The sequence below is a fragment of the Mauremys reevesii genome, linkage group 22, assembly GCF_016161935.1.
Source record: "Mauremys reevesii isolate NIE-2019 linkage group 22, ASM1616193v1, whole genome shotgun sequence".
Classification (NCBI taxonomy): domain Eukaryota; kingdom Metazoa; phylum Chordata; order Testudines; family Geoemydidae; genus Mauremys; species Mauremys reevesii.
Window position 1 is genome coordinate 3021071 of NC_052644.1, and position 21979 is coordinate 3043049.

General features: G+C 50.5%; 1 protein-coding gene across 2 annotated transcripts; it reads left to right on the forward strand.

Moving 5' to 3' along the window:
• Positions 1–14364: 14364 nt before the first annotated feature.
• Positions 14365–19288, forward strand: LOC120388890 (galectin-6-like). 2 transcript variants are annotated; one of them, XM_039510996.1, is made up of 4 exons: positions 14365–14426; positions 15966–16054; positions 17978–18185; positions 19095–19288. In XM_039510996.1, the coding sequence occupies exons 1-4, from the start codon at positions 14388–14390 to the stop codon at positions 19248–19250; spliced, it is 492 nt and encodes a 163-aa protein (XP_039366930.1). In that variant the 5' UTR covers positions 14365–14387; the 3' UTR covers positions 19251–19288. The 2 variants fall into 2 exon arrangements, with proteins under 2 accessions (XP_039366930.1, XP_039366931.1); XM_039510997.1 differs by lacking the exons at positions 14365–14426; positions 15966–16054 and adding an exon at positions 16688–16779.
• Positions 19289–21979: the final 2691 nt, after the last annotated feature.

A 21979-nucleotide genomic window follows, 5' to 3' on the forward strand; every position in this document is an offset into this window, starting at 1 on the left:
AATTGGACCCGGGTGTGTGGATGATCCTTTGGGATTGGAAGAACCTTTTCTTTATATGATGAGATAAGATTTTCAGTAATCAGCGTCATATCTGATGTGTGTGTCTGGACGGAGGCCTAAAGCTGGGCACTTTAAGGAAACTGCGGTGTTTGAACTTCTAAGTAACCAGTGAGGTACTGTAGAAGCTATTCTGTGCTGGTTGGTAAATCTAAGTACTGGAATAACCACCAGCTTCTGGGGTTGGTCTGCCCCGTTTTGTTTGCAGTTCACCCTAATAGAGTGACCTCAGCTGGCTCCCACAGGCAGCACTGTCACAGAGGTGTCAAGGGGAAGCATTTTGGTGGGGATGTGGTAAGCAAAGCGAGGCAGACGCCCTCTCCTCTCTCCCTCCAGTCCCCCTTTTAGGATGAAAATCAGGGACACTTTACAGTGAAGGGGAGGATGGGAGAAAAGAGTATTTATCCCTGTGAGCCCCTTTGCTGTTCTCACCTAGGCCATGTCTAAATTAGGAGGATTTACCAGCTGCCTTTGTCCCGGCATACTTCTGCCACCATAGCTATTTCCTGAGAGAACATGCACACCTGGCTGCCTCTGCCAGCACGTTCTCCCAGTGAGAGGTTGTGTCAGCAAAAGATACAAAAGCTTCCCAGTGTGCTCCGCGTCACCGTCTGGTGCACTGGCTTGTGGAACATTTTACAGTGCATTGTGGGAAGGGAAACCAGTGCTTGTCTCAGGGACTTGTGAGCGCGTATATCTCAGAATCTGCTGTTTTCTTGCCTTTTTCAAAATAACCACTTCCACTGTTCTGTCCCATAATGTGTTCTTCCTTATGTGGCTCTTCTGGGCTCATGAACTGAGCACTGAGTGGTGGGATGGGATCATGATGCAAACCTGGGATGACGAGCAGTGGCTGCAGAACTTCTGGATGAGGAAGCCACGTTCCTGGTATTGTCTATCGAGCTCACCCCAGCCCTCCGGCACAGACACCAGATTGAGAGCTGCTTTGACAGCGGAGAAATGGATGGGTATTGCGCACTGGAAGCTTGCAACCCTGGACTGCTGTCAGTCAGCAGACAATCAGTTTAATATTGGAAAATTGATGGTGGGAGCTGTTGTCATCCAAGTAGATGTACGGCCAGTAAGTGCATCCTGCTCCACAGAAGTGTGCAGGAAATCACAGAGGGATTCGATGCTGTGGGATTCCCGAATTGTGGTGGGGTGATTCATGAGATGCATATCCTGATGCTGACCTCCTCCCACTATGACACTGAGTATATGAACAGAAAAGGGAAGATTTCCATGGCTATGGTGGATCATCAGAGACATTTCCGTGACATTCATTGTCTGGTCAGGGAAGGTGCATGATCCTCACATCTCTAGCAACTCAGGCCTGTTAGAAATGATGCAAGTAGGGACATTTTTTCTGGCTTGGCCCATTAACATAGATGAAGTTCAATACTAAAAGTTATTCTCAGTAGCGTGGGCTACACTTTCCTTTCCTGGCTCCTGCAGCCAGACACAAGATACATACAGACACCAGCAAGGAAAGATCTAATTACTGTCTGAGCAGGTGCAGGATGGTTGTGGAATGTGCTCTATAAACAAAGATTTATGGATCCATGGTCCCCTACATAGCCCAGAAAAGGAACATGCTCATCAGGAGATGCCCTATTAAACTTGGAAGTGGCATAATTACTATCTCTGGGCACTTCCCAGAAATACACCCCATAGTCCAGATTGGAGCCACTCATTGGCTTGAGCCAAACCAGGGCTGCTGGGACGTGGGCTTTGTTTCAGGATCTGCAGGGATTTTAACATTGAACACCAATAATCCCCCCTCCCCCGCCATCCCAGGAGCTAACTAGCGAACGGGAAATGTCTGCAAGAGAAGGAAGAGGAGGAGGTGCCCAGCTCTGAGCCTCGTACCAGCAGGGCCAAGAGGAGCTGGACTAGGAGCGGGGCTGTAGCTCCCCATACAGCATGGAGTACGTACGTTCTGTGTGACAATGGAGCATGTGCAAAGCCCCAAGGGCCACTGTGTTCAGGGAGCTCCAACCTTGTATCTCGGGGTCTCTAAAGGAAGGTGTCTGCTCCTTGAATCCGGAAGGGTTCGTTAACATCTGGCAAGGGACCCGGCATGAGAGATTATTAGGGTGGTGATAAGGAAATTATTCATATGCACTGCGAGTTCCATGGAAGGCTCCCAGATGGCAGATGAAGGTGAGATCTATGATAAGCTGATAGGCCTCATGTTCATTGAAAGATCTCTCTGTAAATAGAATGGTTCCACCCTGAACTTTAGTTATCTTCTCTCTGGAACAGAAGTTCAGTTCTTCAGAACTTCAAAGCATATTTACACTACAAAAATATGATGACCTAACTAAGCTATGTCAACATACAGCCGCCGCAGTAATTAAATCATTTTTCCATATCCACACTACACTCCTTGTGTCAGTGGTTCACATCCTCAATAGCAGCACTTGCATGGATGCAGAGAGCAGTGCACCTTGGGGAGCTATTCCACTGTGCAACTCGACACCCTTTGGCGCAAGTGTTTTGGGAAGGGTTTGCAAAACCTCATGGGGGCAAATGAGTCACACACGGGTGACTGGGAACACGGTTTGGACGTCCCATGATGCAGTTTTCTCCATCTCATGGTATATGCTTCCCATAATGTTTTGTGCCTCTTTTAAGAAGGACCACAAACCCTTGAGTCTGCCATCTGTGGGAGAAGCATGGATTCTGCACCGCTGTTCAGTACTGTGCTGACCGTTACAAACACAACGCACCTGGTCCTTCCGTATTTTCAGGAGCTGCGATGGAGATGATGATGCTTACAGGCTGTCTTGCTGCCAGACATAAAAAGAAACAAATCAGGTTTCTCGTGAGACACTTGGCAACATACAGAAAATGCTGAATGGCTTTGCAGCTATGGGGTTCCTCAACTGTGGTGGGGCGATCGATGGTAAACATATCCTTATTTTGGCACCAGACCCTGTTGCCACAGAGTACAGGGCTCCTTCTCTATGGTATTGCAAGTTCTGGTGGATCACCAGGGACATGTTACTGACATCAGTGTGGGCTGGTGAGGGAAGGTACATGATGCTCGCATCTCTAGAACATAGATGCAAGTAGGGACATTTTTTCCGTCCCGGCCTATTAATATAGGTGAGGTTCAATGCCAAAAGTGATTCCCAGTGACTTTAGGTGACAAATCTGAGGAACTGTCCCAAATTGAGGTGTCATTGGAAGAGGTTTTGGAACAAATTGTAGTAAGTCACTAGGACCAATGATATTCACCCAAGAGTTTCGAAGGAAATCAAATGTGAAATTGCACAACTACTAACTGTGGTATAAACGACGAGGAGTCCTTATGGCACCTTAGAGAGTAACAAATTTAATCTCTAAGGTGCCACAAGGACTCCTCGTTTTTTGCTGATAGAGACTAACACGGCTACCACTCTGTAACTGTGGTATGTCACTTATCATTTAAATCAGCTTCTGTACCAGATGACTGGAGGATAGTTAATATGACGTCAATTTTTTAAAAAGGCTCCAAAGGCAATTACAGGCCATTGAGCCTAACTTCAGTATCGGGCAAACTGGTTGAAACTTTAGTAAAGGACAGAATTATCAGACACAGAGATGAACATGATTCGTTGAGGGAAGTGTCAACATGTTTTTTGTAAAGGGAAATCATGCCTCACCAATCTACTAGAATTCTTTGGCGGGGGGGGGGGGTCAACAAGCATGTGGACAAGGGTGATCCAGTGGAGATAGTTACTTAGATTTTCAGAAAGTCTTTGACAAGATCCCTCACCAAAGGCTCTTAAGCAAAGTAAGCTGTCATGGGATAAGAGGGAAGGTCCTCTCATGGATCAATAACTGGTTAAAAGATAGGAAACAAAGGGTAGGAATAAATGGTCAGTTTTCAGAATGGAGAGAGGTAAATAGTGGTGTCCCAGGGGTCTGTAATGGGACCAGTCCTATTCAACATATTCATAAATGATCTGGAAAAAGGAGTAAACAGTGAAGTGGCAAAATTTGTAGATGATACAAAACTACTCAAGATAGTTAAGTCCATGACTGGTGTGAGAAAGTAAATAACGAAGTGTTATTTACTGTTCTTGTAACATATGAATTAAGGGTGATCAAATGAAATGAATAGGCAGCAGTTTTAAAACAAACCAAAGGGAGTATTTCTTCACACAGTGCATTGTCAACCTGCTGACAGGCCCCGTGTGCAGTGACAGACAGGTCTCTTTGTAAATAGCACAGCTCCACCTGCACTATAGTTGTCTCCTCCCTGGAACAGAAATTCAGTACTCAGAACTTCATTGTTTGAAATGGCATCAACTCATGACTGTGTTATTGTTCTGGGATGTGCTTGGGGGTGGAGGTGTAGTGTGAGGGTAGACTGGGACTCTCCAAAGTGCCTAACAACCCCCAGGGAGCCTTAGGTTTGGTCTACTGTTAAAATTCAGCTTGACGTAGCTGCGCCGGTCACTCTTGCACAGTTTAACCAGACACTGAATCATGATGCATGTGTGGTTCTCTGCTACGTCTGAGCCCGTCAGTGCAGTGTGGGGTGAGCTGGCATTTTCTAAAGCACTGAAGGGATTTGAGTGCCCGGATGTCATTGACGTTCATTGGGAAGAGGGTGTCCAATTCCCTTAGGATCGTTTGAATCTCACACCCACACATCGGGGTCAGTAGAGGAGCCCTGACCTACAGTTGTGGTTGTGGATTCCAGTAGCCCTGAGCAACACATCCAGCCAGTGGAGGGGATCCTGCTTTTGCTGGTGCCTAAGGAATTAGGCATGCTCTACCTGTGTCCGACTCATACGTCTCCAGCTCTGCTCACTGCTGAAAATCCCCCTGGGGCATCTAGATACAGGCTGCACCCAGGACCCCAAAAATTTGTTCATGCTCATTCCTGAGCACACTGAGGACCATCTTCACCTAGGCACCAGATTAGGAGCCCCTAGGGTCAAGAGGCTTCCGAAATGTCTTGCTGGGTGTACCAGGTTCTCTCATGCAGGAGCACTCTCCTGAATCCTGGCACAGGAGAGAATACATGCAGCAAGGAGGAGCACGTCTCCTGCACTGTCTGGAGCTGGTGCACCAGCTGGGATCTCTCAAAGAGAGTGTAGCTGGTCCTGCTAGAAGTGATCTGTCATCCTCAGTCAGATTGGAGGTTTCAGGCGGGTTCATAGAGATCAGGCCTGGCTTGTGCCTCCCTCCTGAAAGACTCTTGTGCCAATCCCAGACCGGCCATTTCAGCCCCCTGGCGAGCACCGTCTCCTACAGGTGGGAAGTCGCCAATAGCAGCTGAGGTGGATTGGGGATGGGGTTTTTGCAGGAAAATCAAGTAATGCAATTGAAGTGTTCAAAGTTTAAGTTTAAGATACAAATCATCAGCAAAGACGCCAGCAGCTGGAGGGGTGGGAGAGAGCTTGTGGGGAATCCCTCTGTCGGCTAATCCCCTTCTGGCTTTGTCTTGCTGAGCTCCCAAAGTGGGGCTTTTCTAACTGCAGCTCAAAGGCAAACTAAATCCTCCTGTTACTCCACTGAAATGACATCCACATGAATGTCTCTGCCTCGCGGTACGTATTTTCCCAAGACTATACAGTGAATCAGTGGAAGAGCTGGACACAGAACCCAGGAGTCCTGGCTTCCAGCCTCCTCTGCTCTAATCACTGACCTTTCCCTACGCTCCCCTCCCAGGGGGAGCCCAGGAGTCCTGGCTTCCAGCCTCCCCCCACAACCTGCTCTAACGACTGGAGGCCACTGCAGAAAATAGAACAATACTAGCCAGAGTTATCACAGTTATTCAAACGAAAGAGTTTGGAAGCAGCGATATTAAACCTCCTGCTCCAGTGATTAAGCCAATCTCTGAGTACTAGAAACCAGAACGAGCCCTAACTAGGGGCAGATTATCCCACAGTTGATGTCTACAGGGTCATACACCCTCCGCTGAGTCAGGCTAGATGGACCTTGCATCTGATCCAGGGACTTTGATCTGGGCATTCCTGTGCCCCTGTGGATCCTCTCCCCCCGCAGCTTGGACTCCAGGAGACACAGTTATTTGGGGCTGGGCTGGGCTTGTAGAAAAGAGAGAATGAGGTTCCAAGAGGAGCCCTGTGAGAAAAATGCCCTCGGCGGGGATCACACGTCACTCCTGTCCATTTCTGAAGAAAGCAGCCGGGCCTGGGGATTCGACCGTTTGTAAGGAGATGATGGCTCCAGTAATAACATAGAAATTTAAATCACCACATGGCATCTTACCTCAAAGGGTTGCTGAGCCCTATCACAGGGCGTACTCACATAGGCCTGGTCTACACTACGAGTTTCAGTCAAATTTAGCAGCGTTAAATCGAATTAACCCTGCACCCGTCGACACAACGAAGCCATTTTTGTCGACATAAAGGGGTCTTAAAATTGATTTCTGTACTCCTCCCCGATGAGGGGAGTAGTGCTGAAATTGACATTGCTGGTTCGAATTAGGGTTAGTGTGGACGCAATTCAACGGTATTGTGTGGAGCTATCCCACAGTGCACCATTGTGACCACTCTAGACAGCAATCTGAACTTGGATGCACTGGCCAGGTAGACAGGAAAAGCCCCGTGAACTTTTGAATTTCATTTCCTGTTTGCCCAGCGTGGAGAGCTGATCAGCACAGGTGACCACGCAGTCCCAGAATTGAAAAAGAGCTCCAGCATGGACTGTATGGGAGGTACTGGATCTGATTGCTGTATGGGGAGACGAATCCATGCTATCAGAACTCCGTTCCAAAAGACGGAATGCCACAACATTTGAAAAAAATCTCCAAGGCCATGATGGACAGAGGCCTCAACAGGGACTCAACACAGTGCCACGTGAAATTTAAGGAGCTGAGACAAGCGTACCAGAAAGCCAAAGAATCAAATGGACGCTCTGGGACAGAGCCGAAGACAGGCCGCTTCTATGCTGAGCTGCAGACAATTCTAGGGGGGGCCGCCACCACTGCCCCACCCCTGTCCGTGGACTCCGATGATGGGGTACTCTCAGTTGCCATGCCTAAGGATTTTGCAGACGGGGAAGATGAGGAGGAGGAGGAGGAGGAGGTTGAGGAGAGCACACAGCACACTGTTCTCCCCAACTGCTAGGATGTTTTTCTCACCCTGACTGAAATACCCTCCCAAGGTGGTATCCTGGACCATGAAGCCGTAGAAGGGACCTCTGGTGAGTGTACCTTTGTAAATATAAAACATGGTTTAAAAGCAAGTGTTTTTTAATGATTAATTTGCCCTGAGGACTTGGGATGCATTCGTGGCCAGTACAGCTACTGGAAAAGTCTGTTAACGTGTCTGGGGATGGAGCGAAAATCCTCCAGGGACATCTCCATGAAGCTCTCCTGGAGGTACTCCAAAAGCTTTTCCAGAAGGTTTCTGGGGAGAGCAGCCTTATTCCTTCCTCCATGGTAGGACACTTTACCATGCCATGCTAGTAGCAAGTAATCTGGTATCATTGCATGACAAAAGCCTGGCAGCGTATGGTCCCGGTGTTTGCTGGCATTCAAGCAACATCTGTTCTTTATCTCCCTGTGTTATCCTCAGAAGAGTGATATCGTTCATGGTAACCTGGTTGAAATACGGGAATGTAATTAAGAGGACATTCATAGGTGGCCATTCCTACTGGGCTGTTTGCCTGTGGCTGAAAAGAAATCCTCCCCGCAGTTAGCCAAGTGTGTGTGTGGGTGGGTGGGATTGGCACTGAGCTGTTCGCCTTTGGCTAGCAGGGATCTTCCCTGATACCAGCCACACAGTGTGGTGGGGGGAGGGTTAAAGCGGCCATCTGAGAAAGGGGGGGGGGGGGATTAGTTTAGTTTCTGCTGTTGCACGTTAACACAAAAACCACAGCCCTAAATGGATAACTCAATGGGCTTTGCTTGGTATGGGAAAGGAGGGTGCTGCTGTTTTGAAGGTTTCAGAAGCCGAAAGACTATGGCTTACCATGGCTGCCTGCAAGCCGAATTCTGTTGCCCGGTGTGTTTGATCTCTAACACCAAAGCCACAGGCACTCAATATAAGATGCAAAAATTGACCTTGTACCAAAATCACATGTGCTATCTTTTGTGAAAAGTGTTGTTCACCATGAAAGAGTATACCCATTCTTCTGTAAAATGTATGTTTTTAAATACTTCTCTCCCTTCTCTCCCTTTTTTCCTCCCGCAGCTACAAATATCAAGCCTCCCTCCTCCATCCCAAAGGAGATAAGGCGGTGAAAAAAACGCACGTGCGATGAAATGTTCTGAAAGAGCTCAGCAGAAAAAGTGGAGGGACACAATAGCACAGGACAGGAAAGCAGCCAGTGAACGTGAGGAGAGGTGGCGGCAGGAAGATCAGAGGAGGCAGGATGCAACACTGGGGCTACTGCAGGAACCAAACGGACATGATCCGGCGTCTGGTGGAGGTTCAGGAACGTCAGCTGGAGAGACTGCCGCTGCAGCCCCTGTTTAACCGCCCTCCCTCCTCCCCATGTTCCATAGCCACCTCCTCACCCAGACGCCCAAGAACGCGGCGGGGGGGAGAGGCTCCGGGCACCCAACCACTCCACCCCAGTGGACAGAAGGCTGTCATTGCCTCAACCTCACACCCCGCCATAAACAGCTCCCCATTACTCTCACAGAGATTGTGGAGCACACAGCAAGCAGCAATAACAATGGGGATATTAAAAGCAGCAAAGAGTCCTGTGGCACCTTATAGACTAACCGACGTATTGGAGCATGAGCTTTCATGGGTGAATACCCACTTTGTCAGATGCATGTAGTGGAAATTTCCAGGGGCAGGTATATATATGCAAGCAAGAATCAGGCTGGAGATAACGAGGTTAGTTCAATTAGGGAGGATGAGGCCCTCTTCTAGCAGTTGAGGTGTGAACTCCAAGGGAGGAGAAACTGCTTTTGTAGTTGGCTAGCCATTCACAGTCTTTGTTTAATCCTGAGCTGATGGTGTCAAATTTGCAGATGAACTGAAGCTCAGCAGTTTCTCTTTGAAGTCTTGTCCTGAAGTTTTGGATATTGGGGATATTGGTTTCGCTGAGGTATGAGCGAGTCAGTAAACTGCACCAGCGACCCTTCAGACGTCCAGATGCACACACTACCACCATTCTGCACTTGCTCAGTCTATAGTTGAACAGCTCCTTACTACTGTCCAGGGTGCCTGTGTACGGCTTCATGAGCCAGAGCATTAAGGGGAAGGTTGGGTCCCCAAGGATAACTATACGCATTTCAACATCCCCAACAGTTATTTTCTGGTCTGAGAAGTAAATCCTTTCCTGCAGCCATTTAAACAGACCAGAGTTCCTCAAGATGCAAGCATCTTGAACCCTTCCCAGCCATCCCAAGTTGATGTTGGTGAAACGTCCCTTGTGATCCACCAGTGTTTGCAACACCATTGAAAAGTACCCCTTGTGGTTTATGTACTGGCTGCCTTGGTGGTCTGGTCCCAAGATAGGGATATGCGTTCCGTCTATCGCCCCACCACACTTAGGGAATCCCATTGCAGCAAAGCCATCTACTATGACCTGCACATTTCCCAGAGACACTACCTTTGATAGCACTACCTCAGTGATTGCGTTGGCTACTTGCATGACAGCAACCCCCACAGTAGATTTGCCCACTCCAAATTGATTCCCGACTGACCAGTAGCTGTCTGGCATTGCAGGCTTCCAGAGGGTTATTGCCACTCACTTGTGAACTGTGAAGGCTGCTCTCATCTTGGTATTCTTGTGGTTCAGGGCAGGGGAAAGCAAGTCACGCAGTTCCATGAAAGTGCCCTTACGCATGCAAAAGTTTCGGAGCCACTGGGAATCGTCCCAGACTTGCAACACTATGCGATCCCACCAGTCTGTGCTTGTTTCCCGGGCTCAGAATCAGCGTTCCATGGCATGAACCTCTCCCATTAACACCATGATGTCTACATTGCCGGGCCCGCGCTTTGAGAGAAGTCTGTGACCATGTCCTCATCACTCTCGTCACCGCGCTGCCATCACCTCCTCGGCTGGTTTTTCAGCTTCTGGTTCTGCATAAACTGCACGATAATGCATGAGGTGTTTACAATGCTCATAACTTCTGCGGTGAGCTGAATGGGCTCCATGCTTGCCGTGCTATGGCGTCTCCTCGGGCAATCCAGGGAAAAGGGCGCGGAATGATTGTCTGCTATTGCTTTCACGGAGGGAGGGTTGACTGACTACATTTACCCATAACCACCCGTGAAAATTTTTTGGCCCCATCAGGCATTGGGAGCTCAACCCAGAATTCCAATGGGCAGTGGGGACTGCAGGATCTGTGGGATAGCTACCACAGTGCACCGCTCCAAAAGTCGATGCTTGCCACGGTACTGTGGGTGCACACCGCCGAATTAATGTGCTTAGTGTGGATGCATGCACTCAACTTTATACAATCTGTTCCCAAAAATGGACTGCTGTAAAATAGGAGTAATTTCATAGTGTAGACATACCCTGGGATAGCTACCCATGGTGCACTGTTCTCCCCATCAATGCAAGTGCTACTAGTGAGGACGTGCACCACTGACACAAGAAGTGTAGTGTGGATATGCATGTAAGCAGTCAGGATGAGCTCTGCCCTGACATCTGGTGGTGAATTGTGGCAAGTTGTGGAAAAGAACTTCAGGGGCTGATCTTGTTTGCATAGGCACACCCACCCCACCTAGCATGAGCCCACAGCAGCCCAAGTGGTCACTTCGGCTGCTGTGGGATCCCCAGTTTCTCTGTTATTGGGGCAGGGAGAATAAAGTGTTGTTATCCTGATTGTGTGAATCAAGAACAATGAAACTGTTTTATGACAGAGGGACTCACCATCAACTAAGTAGCACTCACTAGACAAGAGACATGAGTTCCAAAACCCAGTGAATTGAGAGAGGTCTGGGACAGGTATATCTGATAGTATGGGCCCCTTTTGAGGGCCTAAAATACTAATTACACCACCACCTCCTCCTCCTCCCTCTCTCTACTGTGGAATATCAGAGCTAGTTTTAATTCCATTAGGAGTCTAGTTACAGGCTACTGAGCTGAATTCACTTTGGGCCAATGGTGCACCAGCACTGAGGCTCTCTGTCTACAAGCTGAAATCTCTGAGTGCTATGGAGGGCCCTGAAGATATGCTGCTGAGCAGCCGGCAAAGCAGAGCAGTTTGCGGGACGACTGGAGCAGCTTGTGGGAAAGCTGGTGGAGTGGAGCAGTTTGCGGAAGGCTGGAGCGGCTCACGGGACGGCTGGTGGTGTGGAGTGGCTGGTGGAGTGGCTCACGGTGAAGGCTGTGGCAGAACCCCATGGAAAGGTGGGGCAGTCGGCCTCAGACCATGTAAGGTCCCCCTTAATACTGCTGCACCCCCACCCCGGGCATAAAACTCTGCAGATAAACTTTTGAACTCGGGGGCTGCACTGACCGGGGCAGAGACTTCTGGGGTGTTGGACTTTTGGGACTTTGGGTGATTTTTTTGGGTTGCTGGACTTAAGACCCTGAGGGGAAAAGGACACTGCCAAATTTACTTGTGGGTGGGTGAGTCTTTTGCTCATGGTTTGTGTTATGAATCCTGTTTGTGGTGTTTCCCCAACATAATGCCGCATTGTTTCCCTCCTTTATTAAAAGGATTTTGCTACACTCAGACTCTGTGCTTGCGAGAGGGGAAGTATTGCCTCCTAGAGGCACCCGGGGGGGTGTTATGTAATTGTCCCAGGTCACTGGGTGGGAACTCAAGCCGGTTTTGCATTGTGTTATTGAACCAGAACCCTAGATACAGAACCCGGCCCTTGTTGCTGCCAACTCAGACGGGCAGAAGGGTTACATGCAAAAGCGATTTAATTACTGCAGTAATTGTACATTGACTTAACTTAGGTCAACTTAATTGTGTAGTGAAATGTGACCTGAAGTTCCGAGGAACTGAACTTCTGTTCCAAGAAGGAAACAACTAAAGTTCAGGGGGAGCCGTTCTATTTACAGAGAGATCTGTTACTGCAACATGAGGCCTATCAGCTTATCCTAGATCTCATCTTCATCTGCCAGCTGGGAGCCTTCCATGGAACTCGCGGTGTATATCAATAGTTTCCCTATCACCACCCTCTCTCACGCCAGGCCGCTTGCCAGATGTTAACGAACCCTTCCAGATTCAAGGAGCAGACACCTTCCTTTGGGGACCCTGAGATACAAGGTTGGAGCTCCCTGAACACAGTGGCCCTTGGGGCTTTGCACATGCTCCATTGTCACACAGAACGTACGTACTCCATGCTGTATGGGGAGCTACAGCCCCGCTCCTAGTCCAGCTCCTCTTGGCCCTGCTGGTACGAGGCTCAGAGCCGGGCACCTCCTCCTCTTCCTTCCCTTGCAGACATTTCCCGTTCGCTAGTTAGCTCCTGGGATGGGGGGCAGGGAGGGGGGATTATTGGTGTTCAATGTTAAAATCCCTGCAGATCCTGAAACAAAGCCCACGTCCCAGCAGCCCTGGTTTGACTCAAGCCAATGAGTGGCTCCAATCTGGACTATGGGGTGTATTTCTGGGAAGTGCCCAGACATAGTAACTATGCCGCTTCCAAGTTCAATAGGGCATCTCCCGATGAGCATGTTCCTTTTCTGGGCTATGTAGGGGACCATGGATCCATAAATCTTTGTCTATAGAGCACATTCCACAACCATCCTGCACCTGCTAAGACAGTAATTAGATCTTTCCTTGCTGGTGTCTCTATGTATCTTGTGTCTGGCTGTAGGAGCCAGGAAAGGAAAGGGTAGCCCACGCTACTGAGAATAACTTTAGTATTGAACTTCATCTATGTTAATGGGCCAGGCCAGAAAAAATGTCCCTACTTGCATCATTTTCTAACAGGCCTGAGTTGCTAGAGATGTGAGGATCATGCACCTTCCCTGACCAGACAATGCTAATGTCATGGAAATGTCCCTGATGATCCACCATAGCCATGGAAATCTTCCCCTTTCTGTTCATATACTCAGTGTCAAAGTGGGAGAAGGACAGCATCAGGATATGCATCTCGTGAATCACCCCACCACAGTTCGGGAATCCCACAGCATTGAATCCCTCTGTGATTTCCTGCACATTGCCCGGAGTCACAATCCTGTGGAGCAGGATGCACTTACTGGCCTTACATCCACTTGGATGACAACAGCTCCCGCCAGCAATTTTCCAATCTTAAACTGATTGTCCACTGGCTGACAGCAGTCCAGGGTTGCAAGCTTCCAGTGCGCAATACCCATCCATTTCTCCGCTGTCAAAGCAGCTCTCAATCTGGTGTCTGTGCCGGAGGGCTGGGGTGAGCTTGATAGACAATACCAGGAACGTGGCTTCCTCATCCAGAAGTTCTGCAGCCACTGCTCGTCATCCCAGGTTTGCATCATGATCCCATCCCACCACTCAGTGCTCAGTTCATGAGCCCAGAAGAGCCACATAAGGAAGAACACATTATGGGACAGAACAGTGGAAGTGGTTATTTTGAAAAAGGCAAGAAAACAGCAGATTCTGAGATATACGCTCTCACAATCCCTGAGACAAGCACTGGTTTCCCTTCCCACAATGCACTGTAAAATGTTCCACAAGGTAGTGCACCAGACGCTGACGCAGAGCACACTGGGAAGCTTTTGTATCTTTTGCTGACACAACCTCTCACTGGGAGGACGTGCCGGCAGAGGCAGCCAGGTGTGCATGTTCTCTCAGGAAATAGCTATGGTGGCAGAAGTATGCCGGGACAAAGGCAGCTGGTAAATCCTCCTAATTTAGACATGGCCTAGGTGAGCGCAGCGAAGGGGCTCACAGGGATAAATACTCTTTTCTCCCATCCCCCCCTTCACTGTAACGTGTCCCTGATTTTCATCCTAAAAGGGGGACTGGAGGGAGAGAGGAGAGGGCGTCTGCCTCGCTTTGCTTACCACATCCCGACCAAAATGCTTCCCCGTGTCACCCCCAAACACAGCATCCCACTTTTTCCTCTTTGAAAATACAAGGGGGAAGCGATTGCTACCTGTAGCCCCACCATTTACTTTGGGCGCCGGCCGCCATTGGACACGGCAATTCCTGGGTTCTTAGCTCTGTAAGAATCAGAGATTTGTTACTAAAGGGCCAATTGGCAACATCTCAGCAGTGTCGGGGAGAGATAGGGCTTCCAGACACTAGACACCCTGGGTTTGCAGACACCAGGATGAGATTCCTTGTAACATGGAAATGCAGATTCCTGCCAACAAAAGTGGGTGGAATCCAGAGGCAAGAGGAACTGCAGAATTGGATGTGAAGGCCCCACCTCTCAGGAGCCAGGACTGTATATAAGGTGCTACCTATGCCCTGGACTTTAAACGGACAGAAGCTCCTTCACTGCACAGGAAGAATGACAGCTCCAATGACTCTCGTTTCTGTCACCAACCTGGTGAGTACTGATCCTCTCTCCACTCAGGGCTCCTGCAGGTACTGCTGCCCCAGGCCAGCCAGAGACAGGGACAGGAATAAAGTAAAGGGATGCAGAGCAGCACTGGTGTGTCTGCGAAGCGGTCATGCAAAGAAACTTTTACTACAAGCTTCATTAAGAAGAGATGCATCAGCACTGTTTGTACTGAAAAATTTCACAGTTGCAGACTGTGCCAGGGATTTTGTGTGTGTGGTGTTACCTAGTTCTGTGCATTTGCCTCAGTACAGACCATTTTGTTTTCACACTCTGCCCTTAGAGGAACGTGACAAGCATATTTGTAAATCTAAAAAATGATTCAGCCTCTGATAGGGAAAGTTAAAACCCAAATTCATGTTAATCCTTTGTCTACTGCTTTTGCCCATGGCATCTGCTCTACATCTGTCATATTACTGGAAGTTCGTCTTCACAACAATTGAGAGGCCTGATTGCAGCATGTGTAGGTGCACCCAAACTACCTTTGATCGACCTGCTGTACTAAAACTAGCAATGTAGCCTTGGTGGCGGGGGCCAGCCACCTGAGTACAATCCCACCCACAGCCTAAGTACATACTTGGAAACTAGCCCATGTCACTGCCCATGCCACCGTGGCTGCACTTCTGTTTGTTGTGAGCTATCTTGATCACAGCTAGCTCGGGTACATCTAAACACGCTGCCCCAATTCATAAATTCTGAGGCCAGAAGGGACTATTGTGATCATTTAGTCTAACCTCGTGTATAACACAGGCCAGAAAACTTCCCAACCTAATTCCCAGAGCATATCTTTTAGAAAAACTTCCCAGCTTGATTTAAAAATTGTCAGTGATGGACAGGGGCGGCTCTAGGCACCAGCAAAACAAGCTGGTGCCTAGGGCGGCAACATCTAGGGGGCGTCTCCTGCGGCCGCGGGGGGCAGCGGGCTGGGCCGGCGGTCCTGCCGCAGTCATGCCTGCGGGAGGTCCACCGGAGCCCCGGGACGACTGGACCTGCCGCAGGCATGACTGCGGAGGGGGCGCTCGTCCCGCGGCTCGGCTGGACCTCCCGCAGGCATGACTGCGGCAGCTCAAGCGGAGCCGCCGGACCCGCGAGCCGCCCGCAGCTGCGGGAGGTCCAGCCGAGCCACGCGGGACCAGCGGACCCTCTGCAGTCATGCCCGCGGGAGGTCCGCTGCTCCCGCGGCTCCGGGGCGCCTCCCGCGCATGACTGCTTGGGGCGGCCAAAAAGCTAGAGCCGCCCCTGGTGATGGAGAATCCACCATGACTCACAATCCACCATGACTGCAGTCTACATTTACCCTTTATGAGATGAGGATGTGGGAAGGTTTCAGACGCCCCAGTGTCATGTTGCTGGCATGGAAGTCTTCAGCATCTGCCACATCCAGCCCAGTGGGGTCAGGTGGGTGTGGGGTTCTCAGAGATCCTGTCAAATCTGCTTTAGTTTGATCCACATGGGGTGTGAGGGGTGTGACTTCTCAGTGCTGCAAACCTCTCCTGCTCAGATGTGTGTGTCTCTTCTCTCCCCCAGGAGACTCCTTGCAACATCGCTGTTGCTGGGGGCTTTCTGCTTGGGATGTTGGTGAATATCCGTGGCTCATTGCCAAAGGACAGCCAGAGGTACCCACACAAGGATTTCTTCACCTATTTACCAGGTTTTCACCCATGAGGGTTTAGGAAAAGGCAGGTCTGAAAAATAAAAAAACCACCTCAACCTCAATGAAGCGCCCTCTTTCCCCTCCCCCTGTATCTGCTGTGTAGATACAGTGTAAGCCCCCCTCTCCCAAAACCACGGCTCCCCTTTACACTGCCCCACTTGGGGGAGACACCCCAGCCCATCAGCCCCGGAGAGGAGCGTGACAGATGTGGCAATTTCCTGCAATAGCCTTAAAAAAAACGTATTGTGTGAAGTTTATCTATTATTTTGGGCTGGAACTGTCTGTAACTTCTCTAGGGGGAGATGTGACAGATTTTGCAGCTCCACGCAGTATCTTTGGGGTTGCTTGTTTTAAGTGAGTGGCTTATGTATAATTATGTACAGCTCCTCCAGGAACTAAAAACGGGGTGGTGATTAAGGCAAATCAGCCAGGCTGCAAACCCCGCTCCCCTCCAAAAGGTACGACTTCCTGGGGAGACTCACATCTACTAGTTAAACTGGATTCTCCGGAGAGCAATAGACAAAGAAAGGCCTTTGGGACAAAGAGCCTGAGTTTAAACTAACTGGGGCCTTCCTTCTGAGCCAGCAAATGGACAGGACTTTCTGTCTGAGGGGTTGGAGGGACCCTTGTGTAAGGGTTGGAAGGGCTTGACATGCTAGGCCCTACAAGGCTGATGGGTGATCTCTGGTAAGCTGTCAGCGTGCATGCAGGAATGTTTATTGTTTTTAATGTGTTTTCTCTGTAAACCTTTTCCCTGAAGAATAAACGTGCTTGCTTAGAAGAAGCTGCGTGGTAACTGATAGCTGCAGGCAATACACTGAGCATAGGCTCTGGGGAGACAGCAAAGCAGAGATGCTCTCACTGAAGAGAGCCTGCTTAGGCAGTCTGGCTTGCAGGGAATATCACAGTGTAAATCCAGGGAGCTGTGCAGCCTAAAAACCGCAGTCAGGAGGGAGACATGTAGGTCTCTGCACAAGAGGTGACAGCTGGGAGCCAGAAACCTTTGATTGGGTGCCCTCGAGGGACTGTGGATGGAGAATACAGGTGCTGCTACCCTGAAACTGTGACATGGAGAAACTGCGGCACAGACAGGCTAAGTGACAGGCCCAAGAACACAGTAAGTCTGCCGCAAAGCAGGGAATTAAACCCAGATCTGCCAACTCCTTGGCCCCTAGATATTGCCATAATTAACATGATTAATAGTAATTATAATCCGCACCGGGGCGGCTCCAGGCACCAGCACGCCAAGCGCATGCCTGGGGCGGCAAGCCACGAGGGGCGCTCTGCCGTCGCCACCATGGCAGCAGGCAGGTTGCCTTCGGCGGCATGCCTGCGGAGGGTCCACGGGTCCCATGGCTTCGGCAGACCTGCAGGCATGCCGCCGAATCCGCGGGACTGGGGACCTTCCGCAGGCAAGCCACTGAAGGCAGTCTGCCTGCCGTGCTTGGGGCGGCAAAATACCTAGAGCCGCCCCTGATCCACACCCACTTTAAAATCAGCATTTCTGCCACTTCAGCACCTCCTGCTGGCCTCACTGGGGATGCACCATTGCAGACTGAAAACAAGCCACCCAGACCAGGCCCTGAAACCCTAGCTTGGCTGGCTGGCAGTAGATGTTCAAAGGACGACATTATTTCCCTGACACCAGAATCTGGTGGGAACTGCTTCTTGGTCTGTGGCTCCGTGTGGCCCCATAGGAACACGAGACAGTGGCTCAGCGGCCACCAGTATGGGGAAAACACAGAAATCCAGCGTGACGTTAGACACACCATGGTCTCATCCATTCCCCAGTTTATACTAAGGATGGAGGTGAGGGGGATGGAGCTGCTGTTCCCAAAATCCTCACAGGCCACTTGGTCATTACTTTCCTATTCCTCCTGTCCAGGTTTGATGTGAACTTTCTCTGTGGCGGGGACAGAAAGAATGAAGTCGCCTTTCACTTTAAAGCTCTCTTCAGCGAGAACAAGGACGGCATCGTTTTCAACAGCAAGCTGAACAAAGAGTGGGGCCAAGAGGAAGAGAGATGTTCTAGCCCTTTCCACAAAGGGAAGAGCTTCCTGCTGCAGTTTGTCATTACTAAAAACGGCTACCGGGTAAGGGATGTAAGCAGGACAGAGCCTCTGCGTCGGGGACTGGAGTGGAGACAATTCCCCATTTGGACTGGGGAACTTGGGAGGGAGGATGGCGGGGAGATGGGACAGGAGACCGGGAGCTAGACAGCAGGAGGCCTGGCTATGGAGTTGTGGGGAAGCCCTGAGACAAGGGGAAAGAGGAAGACCTGGGGAAAGGTCAGCAGGCATGATAGAGCCCGGTGCGGGGCTGGAAGCACTTGGGGAGCTTGGAGACGAGGGTGAGGGGTTGAATACAGAGGGGTCTTTTTCTTTAGCAATGTGTCTCAGAGTTTACTGAGTTGGGCTTGGAGGAAGAGGAGAAAGTGAGGCCAGGTGGGGAGGGAATGGTGAGACTGGTAGAGTGCCGTGCTGGGAGCTGCAGCTGTGCCCGTGTCTAACCTAGGTTTTGGAGGACAGGAGGATTGTTGAATTGTCTTAATCAGGGAAAGTGCCAGTTTTAAAATAGCAACGACCTGTCTCCTTTGAGAATGTTTTGGGTGGGTGCGTGCGCCCAGCACGAACACAGGTTCCCCTTCTTCCCGCGCAATCGATTTCCTGGTTGGAGAGAGCAGGAATTCTCTTGGCTCCCAGGCACCTTCCATTCGTGCCCCCAGACCCGAGTCCCTGCTGGTTCTGTAGTCAGGGTGGTATGAACACCCGGTCCTCGCTTCTGTTCCATCTCCTGCCAGCCTGGGCGAGCAACAGCTACAGTGGGTGAATACGGTGGGAACAAACCCCTGGCTCTACTGGTGAATGATTTACTGATTCCACTCTGCAACCATCCACTGACCTAGCTAAGATGGCAAGGAACCTCTGACCAACCCCCAAAGAACCGTTGTGCTATGGCCTGGCCGAGATTCATTGTTTCTAACGCTCCCCTTTACTCACCAGGTGATTGTGGACAACAAGCCCTTCTATGAGTACTCGCATCGTATCCCGATTGAGCAAGTGAAAATCCTCCAGGTGGCTGGGGCTGTGGAGTTGCAGCAAATTGAGATCTTCAAAGACAGCAACATCAGCAGCTCTACATCCCCTGAAGCCAAATAGAGTGATTCTGGCAGTGATGTAGGTGGCACCCACAATAAGCAGGCAGTCGCAGGCAACTTCTCTATGTGAGGTGACCACTGAGCAGATGTAGTCAGGTTGCTGGGGCTTGAGGATGTGCCAACAAACAGGCCATTCTGCTCTCCCCACCTCCAAATGGGGCACTTTTTGAATCTGATAAAATAAAAACGATGGTGTGTGTTGATTTTAAATCAGTTTGTAGAATCAGGGAAGCGTTACTCCAAATACAATAAATTCTGCTGTGGCAAATGCAGTCACGCCTGTTATTATTGTGAGTAATGGTAATTTATTCATGGCTTCTAAAACAAGTCCAGGAGAAATAGGCTGGGAGGAGCGTGGCCCTGGGAATATGGCTCAGGGACTGGGGACACCTGGGTTCAGTTCCCAGCTCTGGGAGAGAGTCTGATCTAATGTCGGGATCAGGAGGCCTCAGATTCTCCTAGGTTCTAGTCCCATCTCTGGGGAGTGACTGAGAAGGCCATGGGGTTGCACAGGTATCAATAAGCCCTTCATTTGCCCTGCAGAAACTTTACCATGAGACACAGGAAAAACAGTTAAAGTCTTCGACATGTAAAGTATTAAGTAAGGCTTTCATTTTAGCAACATCCCTTCATCCTTTTCCCATTAGGCAGAGTTCTCAGGAGCAAATACACCTTTAGATGGTATTAACAATCCTTTTTGGGGAAAAGAGAAGCAGTTAGTTGAGATGGGCTGGAGCAGTTATCATTACTGTTGTTAAAGTCCAATCCCATTTCCTCCAAGGTAAATACACAAGAGAGGGGAAAGAAAAGAAAAGTCGTAAAATGCAGCTTCTGTCCCTGGTGTTGTCTCTTACTTGCAACCTCGCTGCTGAAAAACACAGGCATGGCACACGCTCTGAACAGCCACTCTGAGCTGGTACCAGCATCAGGCTGTTTAGGGCATTTCTTTTAGCTGGTCACAGGCTTACAGCAATGTTCCAAAATATGCAGTATTGGCCAGCTAAGCCACGTTCTTATTAGACAGAAGGCAAAAGAAGAGGGGTAGAAGCGGTGTGGGGGGGGGCGTGAGCAGGGCCGGCTCTAACTTTTTTGCCACCCCAAACAAAAAAACCTGCCCCCCATAACACCCCCCCTCAGAGCCACCCTGCCGAACCAAAGCAACCCCCCTGAGTGCTGTCCTGCCGAACCAAAAACAAACACCCCCCCGAGCGCCACCCCACTGAACCAAAAGAACCCCCCAAGTATCGCCCCGCCGACCCAAAAACAACCCCTGCGAGCGCCACTGAATCAAAAACAACCCCCCGAGCGTCACCCCACCGAACCAAAAACAACCCCCCCAAGCACCACCGGATCAAAAACAACCCCCCGCCCGAGCGATGCTGAATCAAAAACAACCCCCCCACCACCGCCCCGCTGAACCAAAAACAACCCCCCTGAGCACCGCCCCGCCAAACCAAAAACAACCCCCCCGAGCGCTGCTGAACCAAAAACAACCCCCCGAGTGCCGCCGAATCAAAAACAACCCCCCCGAGCGCCGCCCCGCCAAACCAAAAAAAACACAACCCTCCCCAAGCCCGCCCTGCAGAACCAAAAACAACAAACAAACCCTGAGCGCCGACCCGCCAAACCAAACCAAAAAAAATAAAATACCCCCAAGCTCCGTCCCAAGATTGGCCGCCCCTTAAAGGTGCTGCCCCAAGCACATGCTTGGTCGGCTGGTGCCTGGAGCCGGCCCTGGGCACGAGAAGGAAGGGAAAGGAGGGTAGAGAGGCTCTGCCTGGCCTCACAAGGGTAGCGAGGGGTGGATCTGCTTACCGTCAATCTCACCTTTCCCTGTAAGCTATGAACCTTCCATAGAACTCTGTGTGTATGATAATAATTCACCCATCCACACCCCACAAATGAACCAGAGGATTTTCTCTGAACAGTCCAGGAGAGGGCTGGACACTACAGACCCCGCGGTTGGGGGGGAAATTCAGGAGTGGGGGTGTTTTGGGGTCACCTTGCTGGTTATAGCCATGGCTGGTGGAAGCCAGAATGGGGCTGCAGACAGGCAGCTGGGGTCACAGCGGCTGACCCAGGGCTGTCTAGCACACACACACTCCGGGTGTGACCTGCAGGCTGGTTGTGAGCACCTCAGGAGGGGAGCTACAGCAGCAGAGCATTCTTCTTCGAGTGATTGCTCAGGTGTATTCCACTCTAGGTGTGCATGCTCGCCACGTGCACCGGTGCCGGAAGTTTTTCCCTTAGCAGTATCCGTAGTGGGGGAGCCCCGCTGTGACCCATGGAGTGGAGCCGACATATCGCGCTATAAAGGGGGCTGCACATTTCCCCCACCCTCAGTTCCCTCTTGCCGCCAGTGAAGGGAGTCGGAACGTGCTCCAGCCTTGGCTGCAGCGTTATAGCCATAGCGGCATCCAGTTTCCCTGAAAACTTCCTTGCTGAACTTTCTCTCGCGAATGCCTGGCACGAGGCCCCGTGGCCCAGGCGTCAAGTCGTGCGACTCCTGTTGCAACTCCATGCCCAGAAGCGATCCACACAGTCAGTGTCTTCGCTGTCTGGACGAGGCTCACATTAGTGAGAAGCGTAAAATTAGCTGCTCCTTCGAGCCGCGAACAAAGAAGGAGCGTGAGATCCGACTCCGAGCTCTCCTCATGGAGTCGGCATTGGCCCCGGCACCGGCGCGTCGAGCTGACCCCACGCCCGGCACCTCGTCTTTGGCGCGCAGCG

Coding starts and splice junctions, on each gene's coding strand:
- LOC120388890 (XM_039510996.1), top strand. CDS start 14,388: ATGACAGCTCCAATGACTCTCGTTTCTGTCACCAACCTG. Junction 14,427..15,965: donor TCGTTTCTGTCACCAACCTG/GTGAGTACTGAT, acceptor TCTCTCCCCCAG/GAGACTCCTTGCAACATCGC. Junction 18,186..19,094: donor TTACTAAAAACGGCTACCGG/GTAAGGGATGTA, acceptor TTTACTCACCAG/GTGATTGTGGACAACAAGCC.